Source organism: Jaculus jaculus, chromosome 1 (assembly GCF_020740685.1).
Source record: "Jaculus jaculus isolate mJacJac1 chromosome 1, mJacJac1.mat.Y.cur, whole genome shotgun sequence".
NCBI lineage: Eukaryota > Metazoa > Chordata > Mammalia > Rodentia > Dipodidae > Jaculus > Jaculus jaculus.
In genome coordinates, this window is record NC_059102.1 from 34,465,205 (window position 1) to 34,484,271 (window position 19,067).

General features: G+C 49.8%; 1 protein-coding gene across 12 annotated transcripts in view; it reads right to left on the minus strand.

Moving 5' to 3' along the window:
• The window catches only part of Pax2 (paired box 2), a 94,959-nt gene that overhangs the window by 64,995 nt on the left and 10,897 nt on the right, over positions 1-19,067 (minus strand). For 8 of the 12 annotated variants that reach the window (XM_045139473.1, XM_045139490.1, XM_045139498.1 and 5 more), the window contains exons 3-4: positions 15,744-15,912; positions 14,842-15,039 (exon numbers count right to left, since the gene is read on the minus strand). In XM_045139473.1, coding sequence (XP_044995408.1) covers positions 14,842-15,039; positions 15,744-15,912 — 367 coding nt within the window. The remainder of the gene's footprint in view (positions 1-14,841; positions 15,040-15,743; positions 15,913-19,067) is intronic. The other 4 variants (XM_045139433.1, XM_045139441.1, XM_045139451.1 and 1 more) reach the window with 1 other exon arrangement.

The following is a 19,067-nucleotide window of genomic DNA, read 5'->3' on the forward strand; positions in this document are numbered from 1 at the left end:
CTTTGGCTTTTTCTTAACCTTAATCTATCCTGGCCATTTGCACTGCTTCTTTCCAGAGAAAATATTCTAGGATGCAGGACAGTGTCTTCCTGATGAACAAAAATGGATTTCTGTCCTTGGAGTGAACAGTTTTGACTTCACCACACTGGCTCAGGTCCGCGAGCCGCCCTCCTCACATCTGCTTAGTCTAGAGACTAAAGCTCTGTGCAAAGTCTAGATCCCAGTGGGGCATGGGGAGGATGGCTGGGAGAAACTCCCCAGTCCCAGTGGAGTGACAGTATGAATTATAGCTCCAAGACTCTCCATTCCACCCCACTCTGTGGCACACTTCCTCTCCAGCTGTTTACAGCAGCCTGCATTGAGGGGCACTGGCCATGGTCATGCAAAGCATGACCTTCTGTCAGGCTGCAAGGTCCTTGTTCTAAACTTCTAAGTGAATGTATGAAATCACAGCAAGGCATGAGCCTTTAAAATACAGTTTTCAAGAGGTAACTCAGGCTTGCATTTTCTTTGATAGGAACTGTGTCACAGCAGATAAACACATGGGCCTTAGCACTAGTAAGTACTGCATGAGTTTGAAACCTCGTTCTGGTACTTAGCCTGTGACCTTGAGCAAGTGACTTAACTTCTCTGTACTCCATCTACAAACATTGCTATGAAGTCCTATGGGGTTGCTCAGAAGGCTTAAAATCAATTAATATGTGTAACACACTTATACTTCACCTATTGCAGAAAAATCTGGCCAGCTATGGTTATACTGATGATGGTGATGAACATATAGGACTTACTGGGTACAGCAGCCATAATATTGACCAGATACAAATGTATGCAAGTGTGCTGGTGTGCATAAAACGCTAAAATCATTCCAGATGCATATATGTGTGTGGGTGAGAAGTGTAAAATCTATAGTCAGGTAGCAAAGCACTTTTCCAGAAAGGTACCATGCTTTTCCAGAAGTATTCAGGTAAGCAGGACAGCAATTAGCAGATTTGCCTGAATTTATCAAATATCTGTTCACTGCTCCCTTTCCTCCTGATCCTTTGTTTGATCTCCATTTCCTCTCCTTCTCTCTCCTCTTCTTCCTGTCAGCCTCCCTTCTCTCTCCCCTCTATGGCATTTAAGAATCAGGGGAACCCTTAAAACCCATCACATAAGGATTTCCCTCACTACTATTTTGTTTTATCTTTAAAAAAAAAAAAAACCCTACTAATGCAAAGCACTACAACCCACGAAAATGCCATGAAGTCTGGAAAATGCCAACCTTCAACTCTTCAAACAATAGCAGGCTCATCCCAGAGGAGGAATGTGTGCTTGTATACACACGTGCTCTCTCTCTCTCACACACACACATACACACACACATGCACACACAGAGACTGTGTTCCTAAAGGGGCCAGTTACCTAAATCATTCTATTTAATGGTCAGAGAACTGATTCATGGAGATTTTTACCTCCTGGAAAACGTATAAAACAGACTCATTTCAGCTCACAACACACACTAATTCTCATTGGTGCTCATGATATGCAAGCCTGCTCACAGCATATCCTTTGGATCCTTCAAGCTTTTTTTCTGTGTGTGTGCTGTGGGGGAGAGAATGTATGTTCATAAGGATGTGGGTGCACCTCTCCACGTGAAGACCAGAAGTTGACACTGGTTGTCTTCCTCAATCGCTTCTCCACTTTCTTTACTGAGGCAGGGTCTCTCGCTTGAACCTGGTGCTCTCCGATTTAGCTAGTCTAGCCAGGTAGCCAGCCCGGGGGATCCCTGTTCTCTGCTTTCCAAGCACTGGCATTATGGATGGGCAGCTGCCACGCCCCACTCAGCACTAATGTGAGTAATGGGGATCCAAACTCCAGTCCTCACATGTGCTCAGTCATCTTCTCAGCCGTTAAGCATTCTTTCTGTTTGTTTGTTTTTCTTTTTTTCTAAAGGAGTGTGTGTGTGTGTATGTGTGTGTGTGTGTGTAGGCCAGAGGACAACCTTAGATGCTGTCTCTCAGGTACGCTGTCTACCTTCTTTGAGACAGGATCTCTCACTGGCCTGGAGGTCACCAATTAGGCTAGACTGGTGGCCAGCGAGCCCCAGGGATCCACTTGGTCTGCCTTCCCAGCACTGGGAGGACAGTGTAGGCACATGGCATTTTACTCAGGTCCTCATGCTTGCAAGGCAAACACTTTACCAACGGAGCTATCTCCCCAACCTTTTCTTTTTTTCAAACATAGTTTCACTACATAGCCCAAGCCCAAGCTGGCCTTGAATTCAAGATCTTACTGCCTCGGCTTCCTGACTGCTGGGAATACAGTGTGAGTCAGAACACCTGAGCCTTCGATTTTAAAGACTGAACGTCAGTGCGCGCATAAACCAGAAAGCACACATATTGACATGGACACATGACAGGAAATGCACACTTAATGATTGTTACAATAAGAACAATTAACATTTATTGAGATCTTAATATTGGCCTAAGTCTCATGAAAGCCTCAAAGAGACCTATGTGATTAACCCCATGTTACATGACTGCGGAATCCCAGGTCCAAAAAGGACAAGAGATTGGCAAGTTTCTCTCCAGAGTCCCTTCTTTCACTATATTACATAGCATTGTGTGATTTGCTTAGCACACAGTAGGTGCTTAGCAAGGCATTTCTGAATAGATGAATATCTAAGAACTTGATATTCTCCCATCAGATGGTAGAAGAGATTCCCTAATGGAAGCCAGGCTAACAGACAGATGAAGCCTATTTCGATGAAGCAATCTTGCTTCTGACCATCAGTGGTCAAGGAAGGAAAAGTGCCTAATGGCTGTGTTTGTTCTGACACTAACTATTGTCATCGCCAGGCCCTGTCCATCTTCCTCTCAATCCAGAAATCAGACCCAATTGCATCCAAGATGCTCTTACCACACTTTGTTCCCTAAAATATTTTTCTTTGAAAATAGATGTGTTTCCTAATGTGTTGATTCTGCGGCTAGATAAAACCTGAGAAATCCAATCAACCAGGAGGACATTTCTAGATCACCAGATCTTTGGCATCCTATAGGACAATTTTTTTTTTTTCAAGGTAGGGTCTCACTCTGGCCCAGGCTGACCTGGAATTCACTATGTAGTCTCAGGGTGGCCTTGAACTCATGGTGATCCTTGTACCTCTGCCTCCTGAGTGCTAGGATTAAAGGCATGTGCCACCATGCCCAGCCTGGACAACTTTTATAGAGGATGGACTAAAGTTTTAGTTTTCATGCAGATATTTGGGAGTTGCCATGGTCGTTACCCTGTTTGTCAGCAAGTGCACATGCATTTCTCAGACACACAGGTGCAACACTAAAGAGGAGAAGAATAGCCCAGAAAAAACCAGACTAAAGAGGACAGGGGCAACAGCTATTTGTAAAATCAGTCAAGCAGATGGTGTTCCCAGAATGGGTTGCTACCTTGGAGATCCACTGGAACGTGGATCCAACTTACAAGAGACTCATGTGATTAAACACCTTTAATACCCTCGTGCAGCTGTGTCCTTGACTGGCTACAGAACCGGACCAATCAGCTTCCTGCACAGGGAGCTGATGGATCAATCCCAGTATCCCGCACAGACAGCAGTCTGCCCACGATGTGGCCAACCCACTCTCTCCACACTGACACTGTCTGGATGCCTGCAGACCTGCGCACTCCGGCTCTCTGCTTATTGTCAGTCCAGGCTGTAGATTTTACAAAGCTTGGTGTAAATCTGCTTTGTGACTTTGTACGTGCACCCCTATTTGTGATTTAGCGCTCTGCCTTCTCTCATCTCTCCTGCCTCTATTTTCTTTCCCTCTCTGCGTTTTAATGCTATTTACAACTTCCTTACTCATAGAGCAGCACGGCTATTTTTCAGTGTCTCTAAATGATATACCCAAATGATTTTCCTTACCTAGGTTTCTCTCTCCTCTCAACTTAATTTATGTGTTAGTAAGTAGGAACTTTACATCGCTCTGTTCAATAGCATTAAGGGTTACTGCTTTTATCAAAGGAATCATGGCACTAAAAGACTCCTTGCAAGGGCCATTTGTTTATTCTTATGAGCAACCGGCTCTCCCTACGTGTAAGAGGCTGCGTGTGTGCAGGCGTGCATGCACAATGTCCTCCTCAGTGTATGCCTCTATGCTCCACTGCCCTGTGTCAATGCCACTTGGCACTGGCAGGAAGAGCCCAGAAAAGCCATGATGTGGACAGCAGCTGATCCTTGAAGTACTGGAGATAAATCCAGGCAGTGGGCTCTCCCTCTTGATGACCATCTAGTGCTTTTAGGAGCAGGCACATATATACCTGGCGGGGCTGCTTCCTCCAGATACCCCTCCCATGCAACCCTTCATCTCTGAGCTGCAAGGAAGGTTTATGATCATATTATTCGCAAGCTTTTTTTTTTTTTTTTTTTTTTGCAGTAGAGGGGTCTATTCTTCTGGAGTTGTGAGAAGGTGAGGAGGGGTGGGAACTCTGGACAATGCTTCCTGACATGAGTCACCTATTGCTTTTCCTCCTTCTCTTTTAATTTTTTTCCATGCCTTCTCCCCATGCCTAACTCTGTTTGACCTTGAACTTTGGCTTTTCCCTTCACACAAGAATCTGTTACAAGAGGCACAGTACCTCCAAGGAAGCACTTGCCTGGACTTACAAGCCAGGAGACCAGTCGCCACAAGGGCTAGCCCATCACTCCACTCCTAGAAATAAATCCCATTGTATTTGCATTTTAATTTTCCACATAAACAAAGGCTCAGAGTACTCGCTTGGGCAGCATCACTGGACGAATTTAATTAGAAATGAAAAGTTTATAGGGCCCTCTTTAATGCGATTAATGCTCAGTTAACATTTATCACATTCGTATACTGGAACCGCCTTTTCTAAGCAGCCACTGGCCATGAAATGAATTTCTCTCAACTTTTTTTGTACCCACCCTGGGAGGTCATCTCTTCTTAAAGAGTTTGGATGACCTTCGGGGCTGTTTCCCTGGGGCCCAAGAGTTACCTGGTCCTTGAAGCTAGGTTCAGAGAAAGGGAAGGCAGAGGAACAAGCAGATGTTACATTCTGGATGGGAAGGCAGGGGAGGCACAGTGAGGGTGACCCCTGTTCCTGGGAGGACCTGGACTAGAGCCAGGGCTATGCATTCTGTAGGCGGCTGAGCGCCCAGCCCCACAGCCTGGCTGCAAGGCTTCACAGCCTCCTGATACTGCACTCTGCAGTTCCTGGCTGTGGCCTCAAACCAGGCTTGAGCAAGGGCTGCTGGCCCGTGTCATCCTACCGAGCGCTCTCCTCTCTTCCTGTCGTCTTCTGCTGTCTACTTTCTGCCCCTTTTCTCTTTCACCTGGGAGTCTGCCAGGCTTGCCCTCCCAACACCATACAGCAAAGCACCTCCTTCGCTCTCACTCTGCCAGACCCAGAAAGTCACTGGGAGTGGAAGGCCGCCTGCCTTCCAGAAGAGGAGGGGAGGGAGGAACATGACACCGCCATTGGTCCCTGGAGAATAGATGGCCTTCCTTATCTTATCAGCTTCTCTTCATTCTTCAATTAGAGCCAACTGAGATTAGCTTCCTACCCATCCAGCTAACCCAAGGGAGGAGGAAGAAGGGAAAAAGGAAGAAGGATAAGGGACCTAGGGGTGTCCCCTCTGCAGATGATAGCAGATAACTGTCTTGGCCTTTGGCCCCATCCAAACTAATGCTCCCTTTGAGGCCTGCTAGACACAACCAAAGCAGCCACTACCAGTTCTCGTGTCTCGCACACAGCTTGACTGGCCCCCAGTAGAGCAAATACACTCTGCTCACAAGGGCCCACAATTCTCCGGCACAGGTGTGCTCGAAGATTGCTGGAAGCCTTTGTGGACCTGCCCTGCCCTTTACCTATTGACCCATTAAGATATCTACCGTCCTTTTGACCCTGCACTCTCTGGATAATATTCATTAACACCCTGAACAAGCAGGCGACCCAAGTGATGGCAAGGATACTGACCTTTCAGTCAGAAGCCTTCTGCATAGCAAACTACTAGCTCCTGGCTTGATAAGTTTGGTTCCTTCTAAGAGTCCCCAGCAATGCCAGGACAATGTAGCCAGCTTTTCAGGGCAGGAAAGCCAGGCTCAGCCAGATGCCACCAGCCCACATACTCTTTCTGAAGCAGGAGTGCCGATTTACCAACTTCCCTTGGGGCAGCACACTGAACCCTGAGAATTAGGACAAAGCCTGGCAGGACAAGGAGCACCGTGGGGGACTCATGCCTGACCATCTTCCGGGTCCATCAAGTCCCATACAAGGCTCTTGATCTCCTTCAGTTTCCTACCCTTACCAGCCAGATATGGACTTGGAATCTGGGCTCAGCAGAGACCTCAGAGCCGACAGGGAAAGCCAGAATCCAGGAGGACACCCCCAGTGCTCACTGTCACTTGACTGAGCTCTGGAGTCCCTTTGCTGTCTGCCCTCTCTCTTATGTCTCTCCATCCCTCCTCTGTGCTGTCTTGCCTCTGCACGACACCTGCAAGGTGAATACAGATCTCTTTCCAGCCAGCTGACCTGGGCATGTCCTGCCAGAAGCTGCCTGCAATATCCTCTGGCTTTCTCTGCTTTGTGGCCACTGCAGAGGGAGCTTCTTGTGATTAGGGAGGGCTGAAGACAAGCAGAGCAAGAAGTCTGTAGCAAAGAGGCTATGGGCTTCAGGAAGAAGGCCTCCAGTACAGAATTCCAGGAAGTAGGGACTTCCATGCCTTCTTTTGGCCTCATTTTTAATCTCTTTTTAGACCTGCCAAGGACCAGGCTGGAGCACCTGCATTGCAGTAGTCCCACGGTCACTGCCATTGCCAAGGATTTGCAGCGTACTGAGGGGCAGGTGGTCATGGCCATGCTCATGCTCCCTCTGCTCCCTCTCAAGAAAGGTCTGCCCAGCTTCTTGCCCTACAACCGTGTATGTGTAGGTGGTACATGCATATATGTGGGTGGATTCAGGTGCCCATGTGCATGTGTGTGGAGGCCAGAGGAGGTCTTCTGTCTTATTACTCTGAAGGAGTCTTTCACTGAACCTGGAACTCACCATTTTTCACTTAAACTGGCTGGCAGCGAACCTCAGCAATTTTCCTGTCTCTACTCTCCCTCAATACTGGGGGATGTCAGGTGGGGGTCGCACAAATGTGCAGCCATAGCCAGCCCACAAAAGTGTGGGGGCTGGGTATTGAACTCAGGTCCTCATGCTTGTGCAGCAAGCATTCTTCCCCCTGAACCATCGCCCTAGCTCCCGGCTCTGCGACTTCATCCCACTCTGCCACTCCCCTTCCTCCACTTTCATCTCAGAAACTTGACCATCTTTCTCCTCCCCAGCTAGCTTTCCCTTTTCTCCTTAATCACCTCTGAACCTCACCAGCCTGAGCTACCAGCTACTTGGGACATTAGCTCCCTCCATCCACCTCTAAGACCCTGCAGGGGACCAGAGGCCCCTTTCTCAAAACTGTAGCTGCATGCTTTGCGCTCCAATCTGAGCAATGCTGTCTAAACCAAGCCACCTCCAAGAGCCGCTATCACCTCTCAGCCTCTCACCTCTTACCTCATGCTTATGGTCTACATCATACCTCCTCTCGGCTAAAAAGAGTTATGCTCTCTCACACCATCTTCCTCCTCAGGAGCTTCCAGACTAAGAAACTCAGGAAACACCTGGTCCCCTTGCACTTGCACTGAGTCACTGCTCTTGCCTAAAGCAGACACAGACCAGAGGCTGCCAACTGCTGGCCAGGATGGAATCAGGCCTAAAGCTGTGTTTTATCTAGCCAACACAGAGTTGTTAAAAATTGTCTTTTGGGATGGAGATGGCTTAGCGGTTAAGGCACCTGCCTGCGAAGCCTAAGAACTCATGTTTGAATCTTCAGGTCCCACATAAGCCAGATGCACAGTGACACAAGTGCGCAAAGTCGCAAATGCACACAAGGGGGCGCACATGTCTGGATTCATTTGCAGCAGCTGAAGGCCCTGGTGCACCCATTCTCCACCCCCCCCCACCGCCAAATAAATAAATCAGTAAAATTGCCTTTTTGTGTTAGTGCCCATAGCTTGAGCTTATGCTCCAGCTCCCACAGCCAGCCATGTACCTCAGTGTCAGAACCCAGGGAAACATTTGTTTGCTGGTCCCTGTAGCTGCATGCACCTCCATCATTGCCCTTGGCAAACACCTGTTTGGACTTTAGGGACCTACTTTCCTCGCCCCCATATTTCTGTAATAAAGTGGAACCACCCTGGAATAGAGCCACTTCACCTGTTTCTCTTCATATATAAGCACAAAATATTATCTCATTATATTATTGCTCAAGACACACAACAAAGTGTCCAGCTGTCCCCATGGTTGAAGGGAGTAGAATCTGGCTCAAGGACCACTCCCAATCTCCTTCCCTTCCTTCCTCTCTTACTGGATAGCTCCTGGATACACAGCCTTCTCCTCCTCCTCCAAGCCAGGCCACTTTCCTTTTGCTGCCTATAAGCCAGCAGCTTCCCTGCCCAGCTTTCCTCAAGAGGCCCCGTGGCAGCTGCTTCTGCTACTGAGCTCCACCTGGCTTCCAAACCTTCTCCAGTTCCACCATGTGTCTGTCACCCAGAGCCTCTTCTTTCCTCCCCTATCACTTGGAAAGGCTCTGGAGGCTAGACCTGGGCCTGTCGCAAAGCTCTGCCCACAGCTGTTTTGCATGGCTACTGCCATGCCTCCTGACGGGGCACCTGTGCGTCCTTGGATCACAGTTTTGGAGGAAGAGTTGCACCATGAAGAACATTTTCTTGGATGTGCCCTAAGTAGCCTCACCAGTAGGACTGGTGCTCAAGTGGAATATGAAGATGCCCAGACGCTCACAAACGTTACCACCACAAATGCGGCACTGTTACAGCAAAGCTCCTCTTATAGGGGCTAAAGACCATGGGGTGTTAGGATGCAAATAAAACTTGAAGGAAAATTTGGCCACTGTTTGCCTAAATTGTGAAATGGGCCACCTTTGGCCCAACCCTTTAATTGCTGTGAATTGACCCAATGGCCCAGTGACTGACTTACTGATTGGCATTCTGGGCCAAGGACAGGATGCCTAGTCTTTGCCTATAACTTCAGGTCACATTCTGGAACCTTCCTCCCTGTTCTCCTCTTAGCTTCAGAACTCTTCACCTAAGAACAGATACAAGTAGACATGCGAATGCACACAACCCCCACATGTCTAATACAGTGTGGTATTCCAGCAGCAACAGGAAAAAGAAAAGGAAAAAAAAAATCTCTGCCCAGTGACTCAGTGGCAGATAATGCCAGGTGACTCAATTTTTCTCCTGCTGAGAATTTCTCTTGGTGTTTGAGCAGAGTTGAGAAATACCAATCCTTGGGTTATAAGAACCCTTCTACCTTCTCTGGACACTGCAGTCACCATAGCTGCACCTGTGGCTGCCTCCCCTTTATAAATCTGAGCTCTCGACATGTGGCCTGGTGGGGCAGAAGATGTGAAAAGGCACAACAGGTATTGAAATAATTGGGAGGGCAGATGGGCACCTTCTACCGGATTCTTCTAAGAAACTGGACATGAGAAAAGATTTCTTTCCAAACATACACTTTCCTCTTAATGTATGAACTGCAACTCCATGTAGTACCAAGGGGAAGCTCAGAGCAGCCCTGAGCACTAAGGCCCAGCTGGAAGAAAGCTAGGAATAGATAATTGTGTGCCTGGGTTAAGATACTCCTCCATAAGTCCTGCTAAGAGGACTGGAAAGCGGGACCTCTATTCCTGTAGGCTATAATGTCCCTGTTTCCAAAGCACGTGCAGTGAGGGGGTGACTAACCCTACACACTAGTTGCTATATTATGTTCTTTGTATAGAAGCTATGATGTTCTAACCCATAAGCACATTCCATCACATGTATAACCACTCTATCCCATGTACACCACAAATCTGTTCCCCATTTGCCTTCCAGACACACGTTCCCATCACCTCAACTTCTGGTGCTGCCTCTCCTTCCCTGGGTTGACTTTTCACAGCAATATCCCATCTCATGCCAATGAACACACAAAGCCCCTGCTTTCCCTGCCTCCCCAATCTTCCCTTCTCTGAGCATGCCCCATTCTCCTTCTGAAGGAGCCACTCCTGCCTGGTCCTATCTCTACTTGGCTAATTCCCCTTGTGGCCCCTCTATTGAACTGTTGTGTTGTCCATTTCCTTGTGACAAGGGCTCTGGTTACACAGTTATTGATTGGTTTTCATGCAGACAGATGGGCCCTTCCTGGGCTCCCATCGAAATCCCTGGCTATATGAACTGATTGTTGCCTCTTGGGGAGTAGGATTGCACTAGAGACCACCCTCCATGCAGCCTCCTCTGCCCAAGCCAAGGATGGCAATAAATGGAGGCAGCCTGAACAATCATAAAAGCAATTGAGTAGGTTACCTGTGCAGACACAAGATTTATGCTGCTTCATAGCTGATGTGATTGTTTTATTGAGTTCACAGAATATTGAGACAGTATTTATTTATTTGTTTATTTAGGGGTTTCTCCCTCTCTTTTCTTCTTGGCATCACTCTCTATAATCTATCTGGAGCTTCAGTTAGAACAATCCCTCATGCCTGCCTCTTCTCAAAAGTTGCCAGCTGAGATAGAAACTCGGGACAACCAGCCATTGAAGGCCATATTGGGCCCGATACCCACACGCTAGCAAACAGACCCAAACCACCACTGTTCAAGAAGCCCAGACTAGGAAGATGACTGAGGCGACATAGATGGGCTTGTCGGAGTCAGACCCACAGTCATGTCTATTTCACCAGCTGCCCTAAGGATGGGTGTCCTTCACAGCAGGGACTGCCTCTGCAGGAGAACAGAAAAAAAGACACCTGTTTGTGTCCCTTCCCCCGATCTTCTAAGCTCACAAGGATCCACAAGGCACATTCTCTGTCCTTATTTTTCCCACTGCTCTGTGGATAGAAGTCTTCTTCTCATTTCGCCAACTTGTCCTGGCTCTCTTTCCTGAGATAGCAGTGTTGGCAAACAGCTGCAAGAATCTGGAGCCGTGACAGGCGATGCCACACCTCTGTCCCAGCTTCATGCCAAACTAGGCCCAAGAGTCAAACATGTAACATTCTAGACCTGAGTATCAGAAAAGCAAAAACAGATCCTGAAGTCTAAGACATGTCTCCATCCTTCCCATGACCATCATTAGTGGCTATCAGTTTACTTGGAAAGACAAGTGGAAGATCGCTGTAAACCCTACAGCCCTGCCAGTGACAAAGAGCCGGGAATCACCCAGCCAGAGCCCCTGCACGGCGCAAGCTCGCGTCACTTAGTGCAGCACTGTGGCTGCAGCCCACCAGAAGCCAGGGCTGCCAGTGCCAGCAGGACTGTGTTCTCTCCGGCTGAACAGGCTAGGGAAGAGCACCTGTGGTGGGTGGTGTGCTAGTCACACACTCTGCAAGGGGTCCACTGTAAGGACCTAAGGGTGCAAAGTTCCTGGCCTCAAAGAACATAAACCAGCCTCAAAAGTTAAAAAGCCATGCATTTAGGATGAGATTGCTCAGAGCCCGCAGCACCCTTCAAGGACTTTCAGTAAGTAGACTCTGGCTAGAGTTGGAGCTGCTCTTTGAAAGAAGCTGTGGTCCCCGCCCAGAGCAATAGTTGAACCTGAAGGCTCAGGCATATGATCAGGAAAATCCTTCCTGCTAGTTAACAGCTCAGCCTGGTAATGAGGTAACTTCCCCCTTTTCTGTACACGGATCTCACTCTATTTCTCCCTACCTCCAGATCACTTTCCACACCAGGTTTCAATCTGAAGTCACCTGTTTATAAACGTTTGCTCTCCACAGCAGTGCTATATATGCTGATGAGCTGGCAACTCTTCACTCAACAATCAGTAACTTCAGCATTTAGAATGATTCAGATAAATTCCATGTGCTAAGCAACACAGTCAATGTTCAGGATTCCAGACAGTGGTCTCTGGAAACAGGGAGGGCTACCTGACCCATGCCATTGGCTCAGAGTCTTGTCTATAAGGATTCGCTAGTGGAGAATTCAGGTTGGACAGCCAAGCCTTTATCGCAACAGGATCAGAGAATGCCAAAACCATTTTTAAAGCATGAAAAGCAATTTAGTTTATAGCCATAACAGCATATTTCAAGTGCGGCGACAGCATCTGTTTTGGGGAGGAGAAGATGAAAACCTTTGGCTCAGGTGGGTGAGCAGGTGTGGGCTTCTTTTCTTGCCAAGGCTGGCTCCTGAACACCCTTACTCATAACTTATTTAAAAAAACACAGACACCCACAAACAATAAAGCTCTGAACTCAAGAACTCTATGCTCCCCAGTGCACACCACTTTCTGTGCAAAGGAAAAGTTCCAGGTTCTCCTAGAATTCCTCAGAATTCTGTTAGAATTCTCAGAGCTGAGAAAGGCAACGTTCCTCACACGACCAGCCCAAGCAGAAAGGTTCTGCCTTTATCAGGCCTTTGCACGAAACACTTCTCTCATACACCTTCCCTTCAGTGCAGAGCTCCTACAGGAATGAGGCTCCAGGTTGGACTACCCAGATGCATCCTGGAGGCACCCAGAAGTCCTTCCAAAATAAAAGAGCCATAGGAGGATTCTTCCACTAGCAAACCTGAGAATAGCCTGATAGTTAATGGTGACTAAGGCATGAAGCCCAACTATGGATGGAGCCAGAGTTGCCTACACATGCAGCCACTGGCTACCTGGCCCTCGGCCCCCACTCCTTGTCCTCTTTCAGCAATGTCTACCCAGAGATAAATGCCTGTTCCTCCACAAGCCAAGGAGCCTTCTGTGCCCCTCTGATGACAAGACTCCCTGCTGGGCAGATTCTGTGTGTCAGAGCTACCAAGCGGAGGCCATACTCTTCCCCCATGATCGTCCCACTGGCAGCTGGTCTAGGCTCTCCCATTTCTCTGGAGTTTGATCATGGGGTTACCTGTCCCTCTTTCTCTATGGCTTTCCAGAATGAAACATCTCAAACCTGTGCCTAAATCAGCCTCCACCATGATCTCAGCCAACAAGAGGTATGTGCTGGAGGGGACAGGGAAAGGAGGAAGGCACTAGGCAGGACTACCACCACACCTCTCTGGCTTCTCCATTCCTCTGCTTCATTTAAGACCAACAGATCACCTCAAGCACTTATGCTTTGGGCTCCTCTGAAGGCTTGCAGGTCCCTTCACTGACAGCAAGCACATCTCTCAAAGGTTCTCCAGAGTGCCGCTGCTCATCTGCCCTCCACCGGGCCCTCTCTGTCCAGCCGCTCTCCTCTCGCGACCTCAGTTCTAGCTCTCAGCCAGTCTAGTTTGTGGCAAAGTCTTCTAAAGGCTCTGAAAATGATGCTTTGTCCCCTTGCCCTCCTTTACTGCCACTCCAGCCTCAGCCCTCATACTTCCTCAGCCTCCTCTTGACTTTCAAATGCTTACTGTATTCCCAAGCCACCCAGTGTTTTTCTCCCATTCTTTGGAAAGTGTCTGAATGTCAGACAGCCACGTTGGCTGTACCTGGCTGAGCCAGGTCCAGGGAGCTAGAGAGTTTCGGAGGGTGTATAATTAGCTGATCAGTATTATGTTACCCTGTTCATAACTGAATAACCATTTTAATACAGATGGCACACACTGGGATAATTTCTGGGGTCGCCTTGCAGTGCATTACAGCACAAGTGTGGCAGAGGGAATCTGCTTTAGCCAAGGTACATTCTACCAGCATATTTTACCTGCTGTTTTAAGGATGATTTGGGATAATTCCATATCATTTGCAAAATATTTTTTAAAAAGTGGTAAGTGATGCCAGTTTTAGAAAAAGCACCAACTGGATTATTAGTTGTCTTAAGAATGGGTCTGTGAAGAATATAAAGAATTATGGGGTATGACGCTCTTAGCCCTCTTATTTGTAGAATAGGGGTGTTGCTTCTGGCTGGTGTATGACTTGGGCTGAGTTTCTGCGGGCAACTGTCAAGTTGTGCAGCTCTGCAATTCTGAAGCCAAAGCTTCCAGTCCAATTGCTACTTGAGTGTTCTTTAGCTGTCCCAGATAGGGTTGGGGTGCGCATGCATGGAGCATGCTCATGTAGTCTCCCAGGTAGCACACTGGAGTGGTCTGGGGGTTAGGAGACCCAACTATCCTATAAGTTGAGGTGACTGCAGCCTCTTTGGTCCCCGTGTACCTGAGCCTGTCATCAGTGCAAAGACTTCAACCTCAAGATAGAAACACTTGGCAGTTGGGACATCTCCCAAGGGTCAGCCACAGTGTCCCAGCTCTCACTCTTTGCCTGGTATCCCAGTCCTTGTCAGGCTCCTCTAATCTCTGCCAATTGCTGGCTGGTGGCTGGCATTTGTGCCACAGTCCTGGATGCCAGTGCTTCTAGGCCGGAAATTTGTGTGGAGCTGGCTAGTAAGACCTGGGCTCCTGGGAGGCAAGCTTTGTGGGAGTTGGCTGGGCTGGTGAGGGAGCCAAGACCAGTGGCTGCCCCTAGGGAAGGGCACATGCCTTTAGAAAGGGAAGTCTGTTTGGAGGCCATGAATAGACAGTGGTCATTTTAAAGGCTTTGCTAGGGGCTGTGATTGTCTCTAGATCCCGAGGCGGGTAATCTTGGAGTCTTAATTACCACAAACACTTGGATTCATTTCCAGGACACCGGCAGGAGAAGCCTGGCAGAGAAAACCCATGCTCTGAACTAGAGGTAGCCTTGTCTATCTGTCTGTCTGTGCCTCCTAGGTCCACCCTTCCTGCCCAAAGGATTTCAGGCTGAGAGCCTGAAGGAAGGATGGAGGCCGATAAAGAGTAGAGAGCTGGTTCTGGGAAATGGCCCAGCAGGCAGGAGTGGGAAGCTGAAGTCCTGCCCGAAGGCCCAGGGGGTGTGCTCACCTGTTGATGGAGGAGACGCTGGGCACTGTGTCATTGTCGCAAATGCCTTCAGCTAACAGCCGGTCTCGAATCTCCCAGGCGAACATAGTTGGATTCTGTCGCTTGTATTCAGCAATCTTGTCCACCACTTTGGGCGTTGCCACCTTGGGCTTAGAGCCACCAATCACTCCAGGCTTGATGCTGCCAGTCTCATAGTACCTGCCCCCGGAAGGCCCAGCCAGGTCAGCACGAAGCTGGTGGTGGTAGGGCCAGGGGGGGCTGCAGGTTCCAAAGCCACTCTCCCTCCCAGAACAGCAGGGTGGAAAGAAAAGGCCCTGTGTGGCTGAGCAGACTTCCAGAGGGTGCTTGGCTAGGGCCAACTTGGGAGAACTAGAGGATGCTTCCCCCTGGGATACAGCCACCATAAGGGCCGGAGTACACAGGCCAGAGTAGGCACTCTTGTGGGTGAAAAGTTCAGTCTGTTTGGCTTTTCATTTGGGGAGCTGAGAAGGAACAGTGCTGGAAAGGCTGAGGCTAAGTACCATCTCCAGCCCTTTCCTTCTGAGTGCCAGGGTACTGGGAGAACCAGAACCCTCCTTCTGCCTCCCAAATGCTAGCTTTTCTCATCTTGGGGCCCCCTTTGGCTCCCCACCCGGTTCCTCCAACCCCAGTCCACATTACATTAACTAGCTGGGGAAAACTCCCGGGCTTTCCGAATGAGGGTGCCTCCTCTAGAGAGCCCTGGAGCAGGTAGGCACTGAGTAGACCCTATCCCAACCTTGCCCCAGGTCACCACTTGAGTGCCCAGTGGGGCAGCTGGCTCTCTCTCTGCACCCCTTTCTCTCAAGCTACATGTGGTCAACTTTAGCCAAGTCCTGGGAAGGGAAGGAGGCTGGATGTCTCCCAGATGCACCGGCCCTCACCTGCCCAGGATTTTGCTGACACAGCCATGGCTGACCCGGAGCTGCCGGGAGATGTCACAGGGTCGCACACCCTGGTGGGCCAGCTCCACGATGCGCTGCCTCACCACGTCAGGTAGGGGCCGGCCGTTCACAAACACCCCCCCAAGCTGGTTCACACCCCCGTGCCCTGCTGGGGAGAGACAAGAAAAAAAAAACACAACACCCCACACACAGCAGGGACCGACCATTAGTCAGGGTCCGAGGCCCGGGATAAGCGAAGGGAGCAGGCATGTCCCTGAACTCGCGAAGGAGAAGTGGCAGGGGGGTCCGGCCACCAGAGCGGGGATTAAAGATCGCAACCCCGGAGGGTTGTGAGCGTCGGGAACTGGCCGGGGGAGGCGCGGAGCAGCCGACGCTCCGACGCTGGGCGGGCCGAGGGCTGGGGAGGAGCGCGACTCTCAGACAAGTGCAACGCAAGGGAGAAAGTGCGGGAAGAACGAAGAAGCCAGGAGAGAGAAAGGAGAAAGACAGAGGGGGAAAGTGGCAAAAGGGAAATAATGGTAATGGATGTAAGGAAGTGAGGTGAAAGAGGGCGCAGCAGAGGACAAAACCGGCGCGGGGTTACATCCCGCCTGCGCCGCAGGCCAGGTGCAGCGCCGGTGTGTGCCAAAGCTTGGAGGCAGATGGTTTGGAGGGTCGGGGTCCTGCAGACCCTCAAGCGCGCGCCCGCGCGCACACGCACACGCACACACACACACACACACACACACACCTTTGCTCCCTACTTCTTCCCCTGTTTTTTTTTTTTTATTGGAATCCTGCTACCTATTTACCTTTTGTTTTGTTTTTGCTCTGACCGGGAGATTTTCTTTATGTTGTTTATCTTTAGATACAGGGGAGCCAGATTTCCCCCTACCTCCCTAGTGTCTGCAGCGGAAATCAGTTCAGGTACAGAGGGGAAGGCTGGCGAGGTAGTGGCCCGGATTTGCTTAGCTCAGAGCCGGGGAGGCAGCGAGCGGGCCGCTCGGCGGTTCCGGAGGCCGCAGAACACAGCTGGCGTTGGCCTGCCAGCCGCGCCGCACCGCGATGGGAACCCACTATCTCCCCCAGGTCGAATGGCAAAGGCTGTCCAAGCGGGTTTTGGACTCCCTGGGCACCCTGTATAGCCGGTCTAAGCCAGTTCGAGTCTCTCTGACCTCACAGACCTCGGCAGCCGCCCAGGAATCCGAGCAAGGGCATATTGCTCCCCTAGCCTCGAGCCCTGGGCTTCCCATCCAACTGGGCTAGTGCTCCCAACCTGGAAGCTGAGGAGGCCACTGGGTGCCAAGGCCAAGGGCCCTGCCCGGTGTCCCAATCTTCCTGGCCTAAAGCGACCTGGGAATCCTGTACCTAAGAGCCATCGAGCTTCAGCCGCTGTTACTAAGCAATACAAGCTCAGATTTTCAGCGGCAGAGCCAGGCCAGGCCGGCCAGCAACCTGCAGTCCCTACGCCATAGTCTCCAGTGAGGTTCGGAGAAAGCGGGGACATCTTAGGACCCCTTCCTTTCGCTGCTGTCTTTCCGGGGAGACCAAAAGCAAGCTTATACAAAATCTCTAAGCAGAGGCCTTTTAACTGGGTGGCTCTGGGAGGCTGTAACCTCTTATTTTACCCGCCTCCCCATCTTTGTAGTGTCCCCATCTCTAGTCCCACTCCTCACCTTCCCCTCCCTCCAAACCCGGACCATCAATAATTTAGGCCCCGGGAGAACTCGCGTTACCGGTATGAAAAGGCGGCAGCTGCAGGCAGATTAAAGATGAATAATTCAGCCTCACCAGTCTCTGGGCGGGCCCCTCGCCCCAATCTATGGGATGCGGAATGGAACCGGGCACGCCAGAGTCCAGGGCCAGGTTGGGTGAGATGGGCGCTGCGTCCGGGCCTGGAGCGCACCACCGCCGCCAGCGCTAACGTAGGCTGCGGCTCCCGGCGGGCTGCTCGGCCCTCTGGCTGGCCCGCGCTGCGCTGCGCTGCGGCTTTCTCACTTCCCTGGACCACCTTTTGCTGGCCAGGCTTCCCATTGGGTTTTAAAGGGTCTCCCAGCAAGGAGGCCTGGACTCGGCCGTTCCCCGGAAGCACTCCGCGGGAGACAAGAGCGAGCGCCGCGGCGGTCTGGCCAGCCCGCAGACAACATGGGTGAACAGGGAGTGTGGACCCTGTTTCACTCCCCCGGAAAAACAGCAAGGATTCCCAACAGGCTAGGAGAGCCTCGGCCGCCTGGAGGCCAGCTTGAGTTTCCTTTCCCTGAAAATTATTTAGGGAACTATATTTTATTCCAGGAATAAAATTTAAAGATCCCCCCCCTGTAAAGCTAAATATATACTTAGGTGAAAAATTTAAAAACGCGGCTCTCTGCTAGGATCACTTGTTTTAAGCACAGATTCAAGCCACGTCTAAAAAGTTTCCTTGTGAAAAGTTACAAATTATCCTTAATTATTAAGCTACAGATGAGAAGGGTTTTTTAAATTTAGAATCTTATTTATCTTTTTTTAAAAAACAGGCTTAAAAGAAATCTCATGGATAGTTTCCTAGCTAAAGGCATGCCATGGATTAGATAAATTCAATTTCCATTATTTCCATTTTCCTATTTTTCTTCCCTTCTCTTTCTTTCTTCAACGTTCTTTCAAAATATATATATATATTAAAAAGCATCCCTCCACTTCGATTTGATTTCTCTTTCCTTTTTCTTCATCTTTGGTATTCCCCTTCCTTTTGTTCTTTTCTCCTCGTTTTTTCACTCTTTGCTGACCCTTCGGCTAGGGCTCTGGCTGCGTGGTCCCGGCAGGGAGAGGAGGGCAAAACCGGAACCTCCAGAGCAAAGAGGGCCGGCTCCCAACGCTCGGCTCCTCGCTTAGTCCCTGACTTTGATTTCTTCTTACGACCCCTCTTTGTTTTTAAGGCGAGTATTCCTAGGACAGAGTTGAGGAAGGAGGACCACCATCTCCTGCCAACCTCACATTCCCAACTGAAAGAGAAGGGAAGAGGAAGGAAGGAGGTGGGAAGAAAGAAAGAAAAAAAGAAGAAAAGAAAGAGGATTTCAAATTAGCCCCCAAGAAGCTTTTTGACATAGCTAGAAGGGATCAAAAATGCCGAGAACTGAGAATCACAAGGGGGACACGTCACCCCTGCACTCTTCTGCCTACACGTCCTCACAGTTACCCAGCTAGGAGCCTCATCCTGGAAACCACACACTCTTAAGTTTGAGAAAGGCAGAGATGATGCGGGGAAGCAGGAGAGAGAGAGACGGAGGAGAGAAAAAGACAGGGACCGAGAGAAGAAGAAGAATTCCTCTAGTCCAGGGCAAAAGCTGA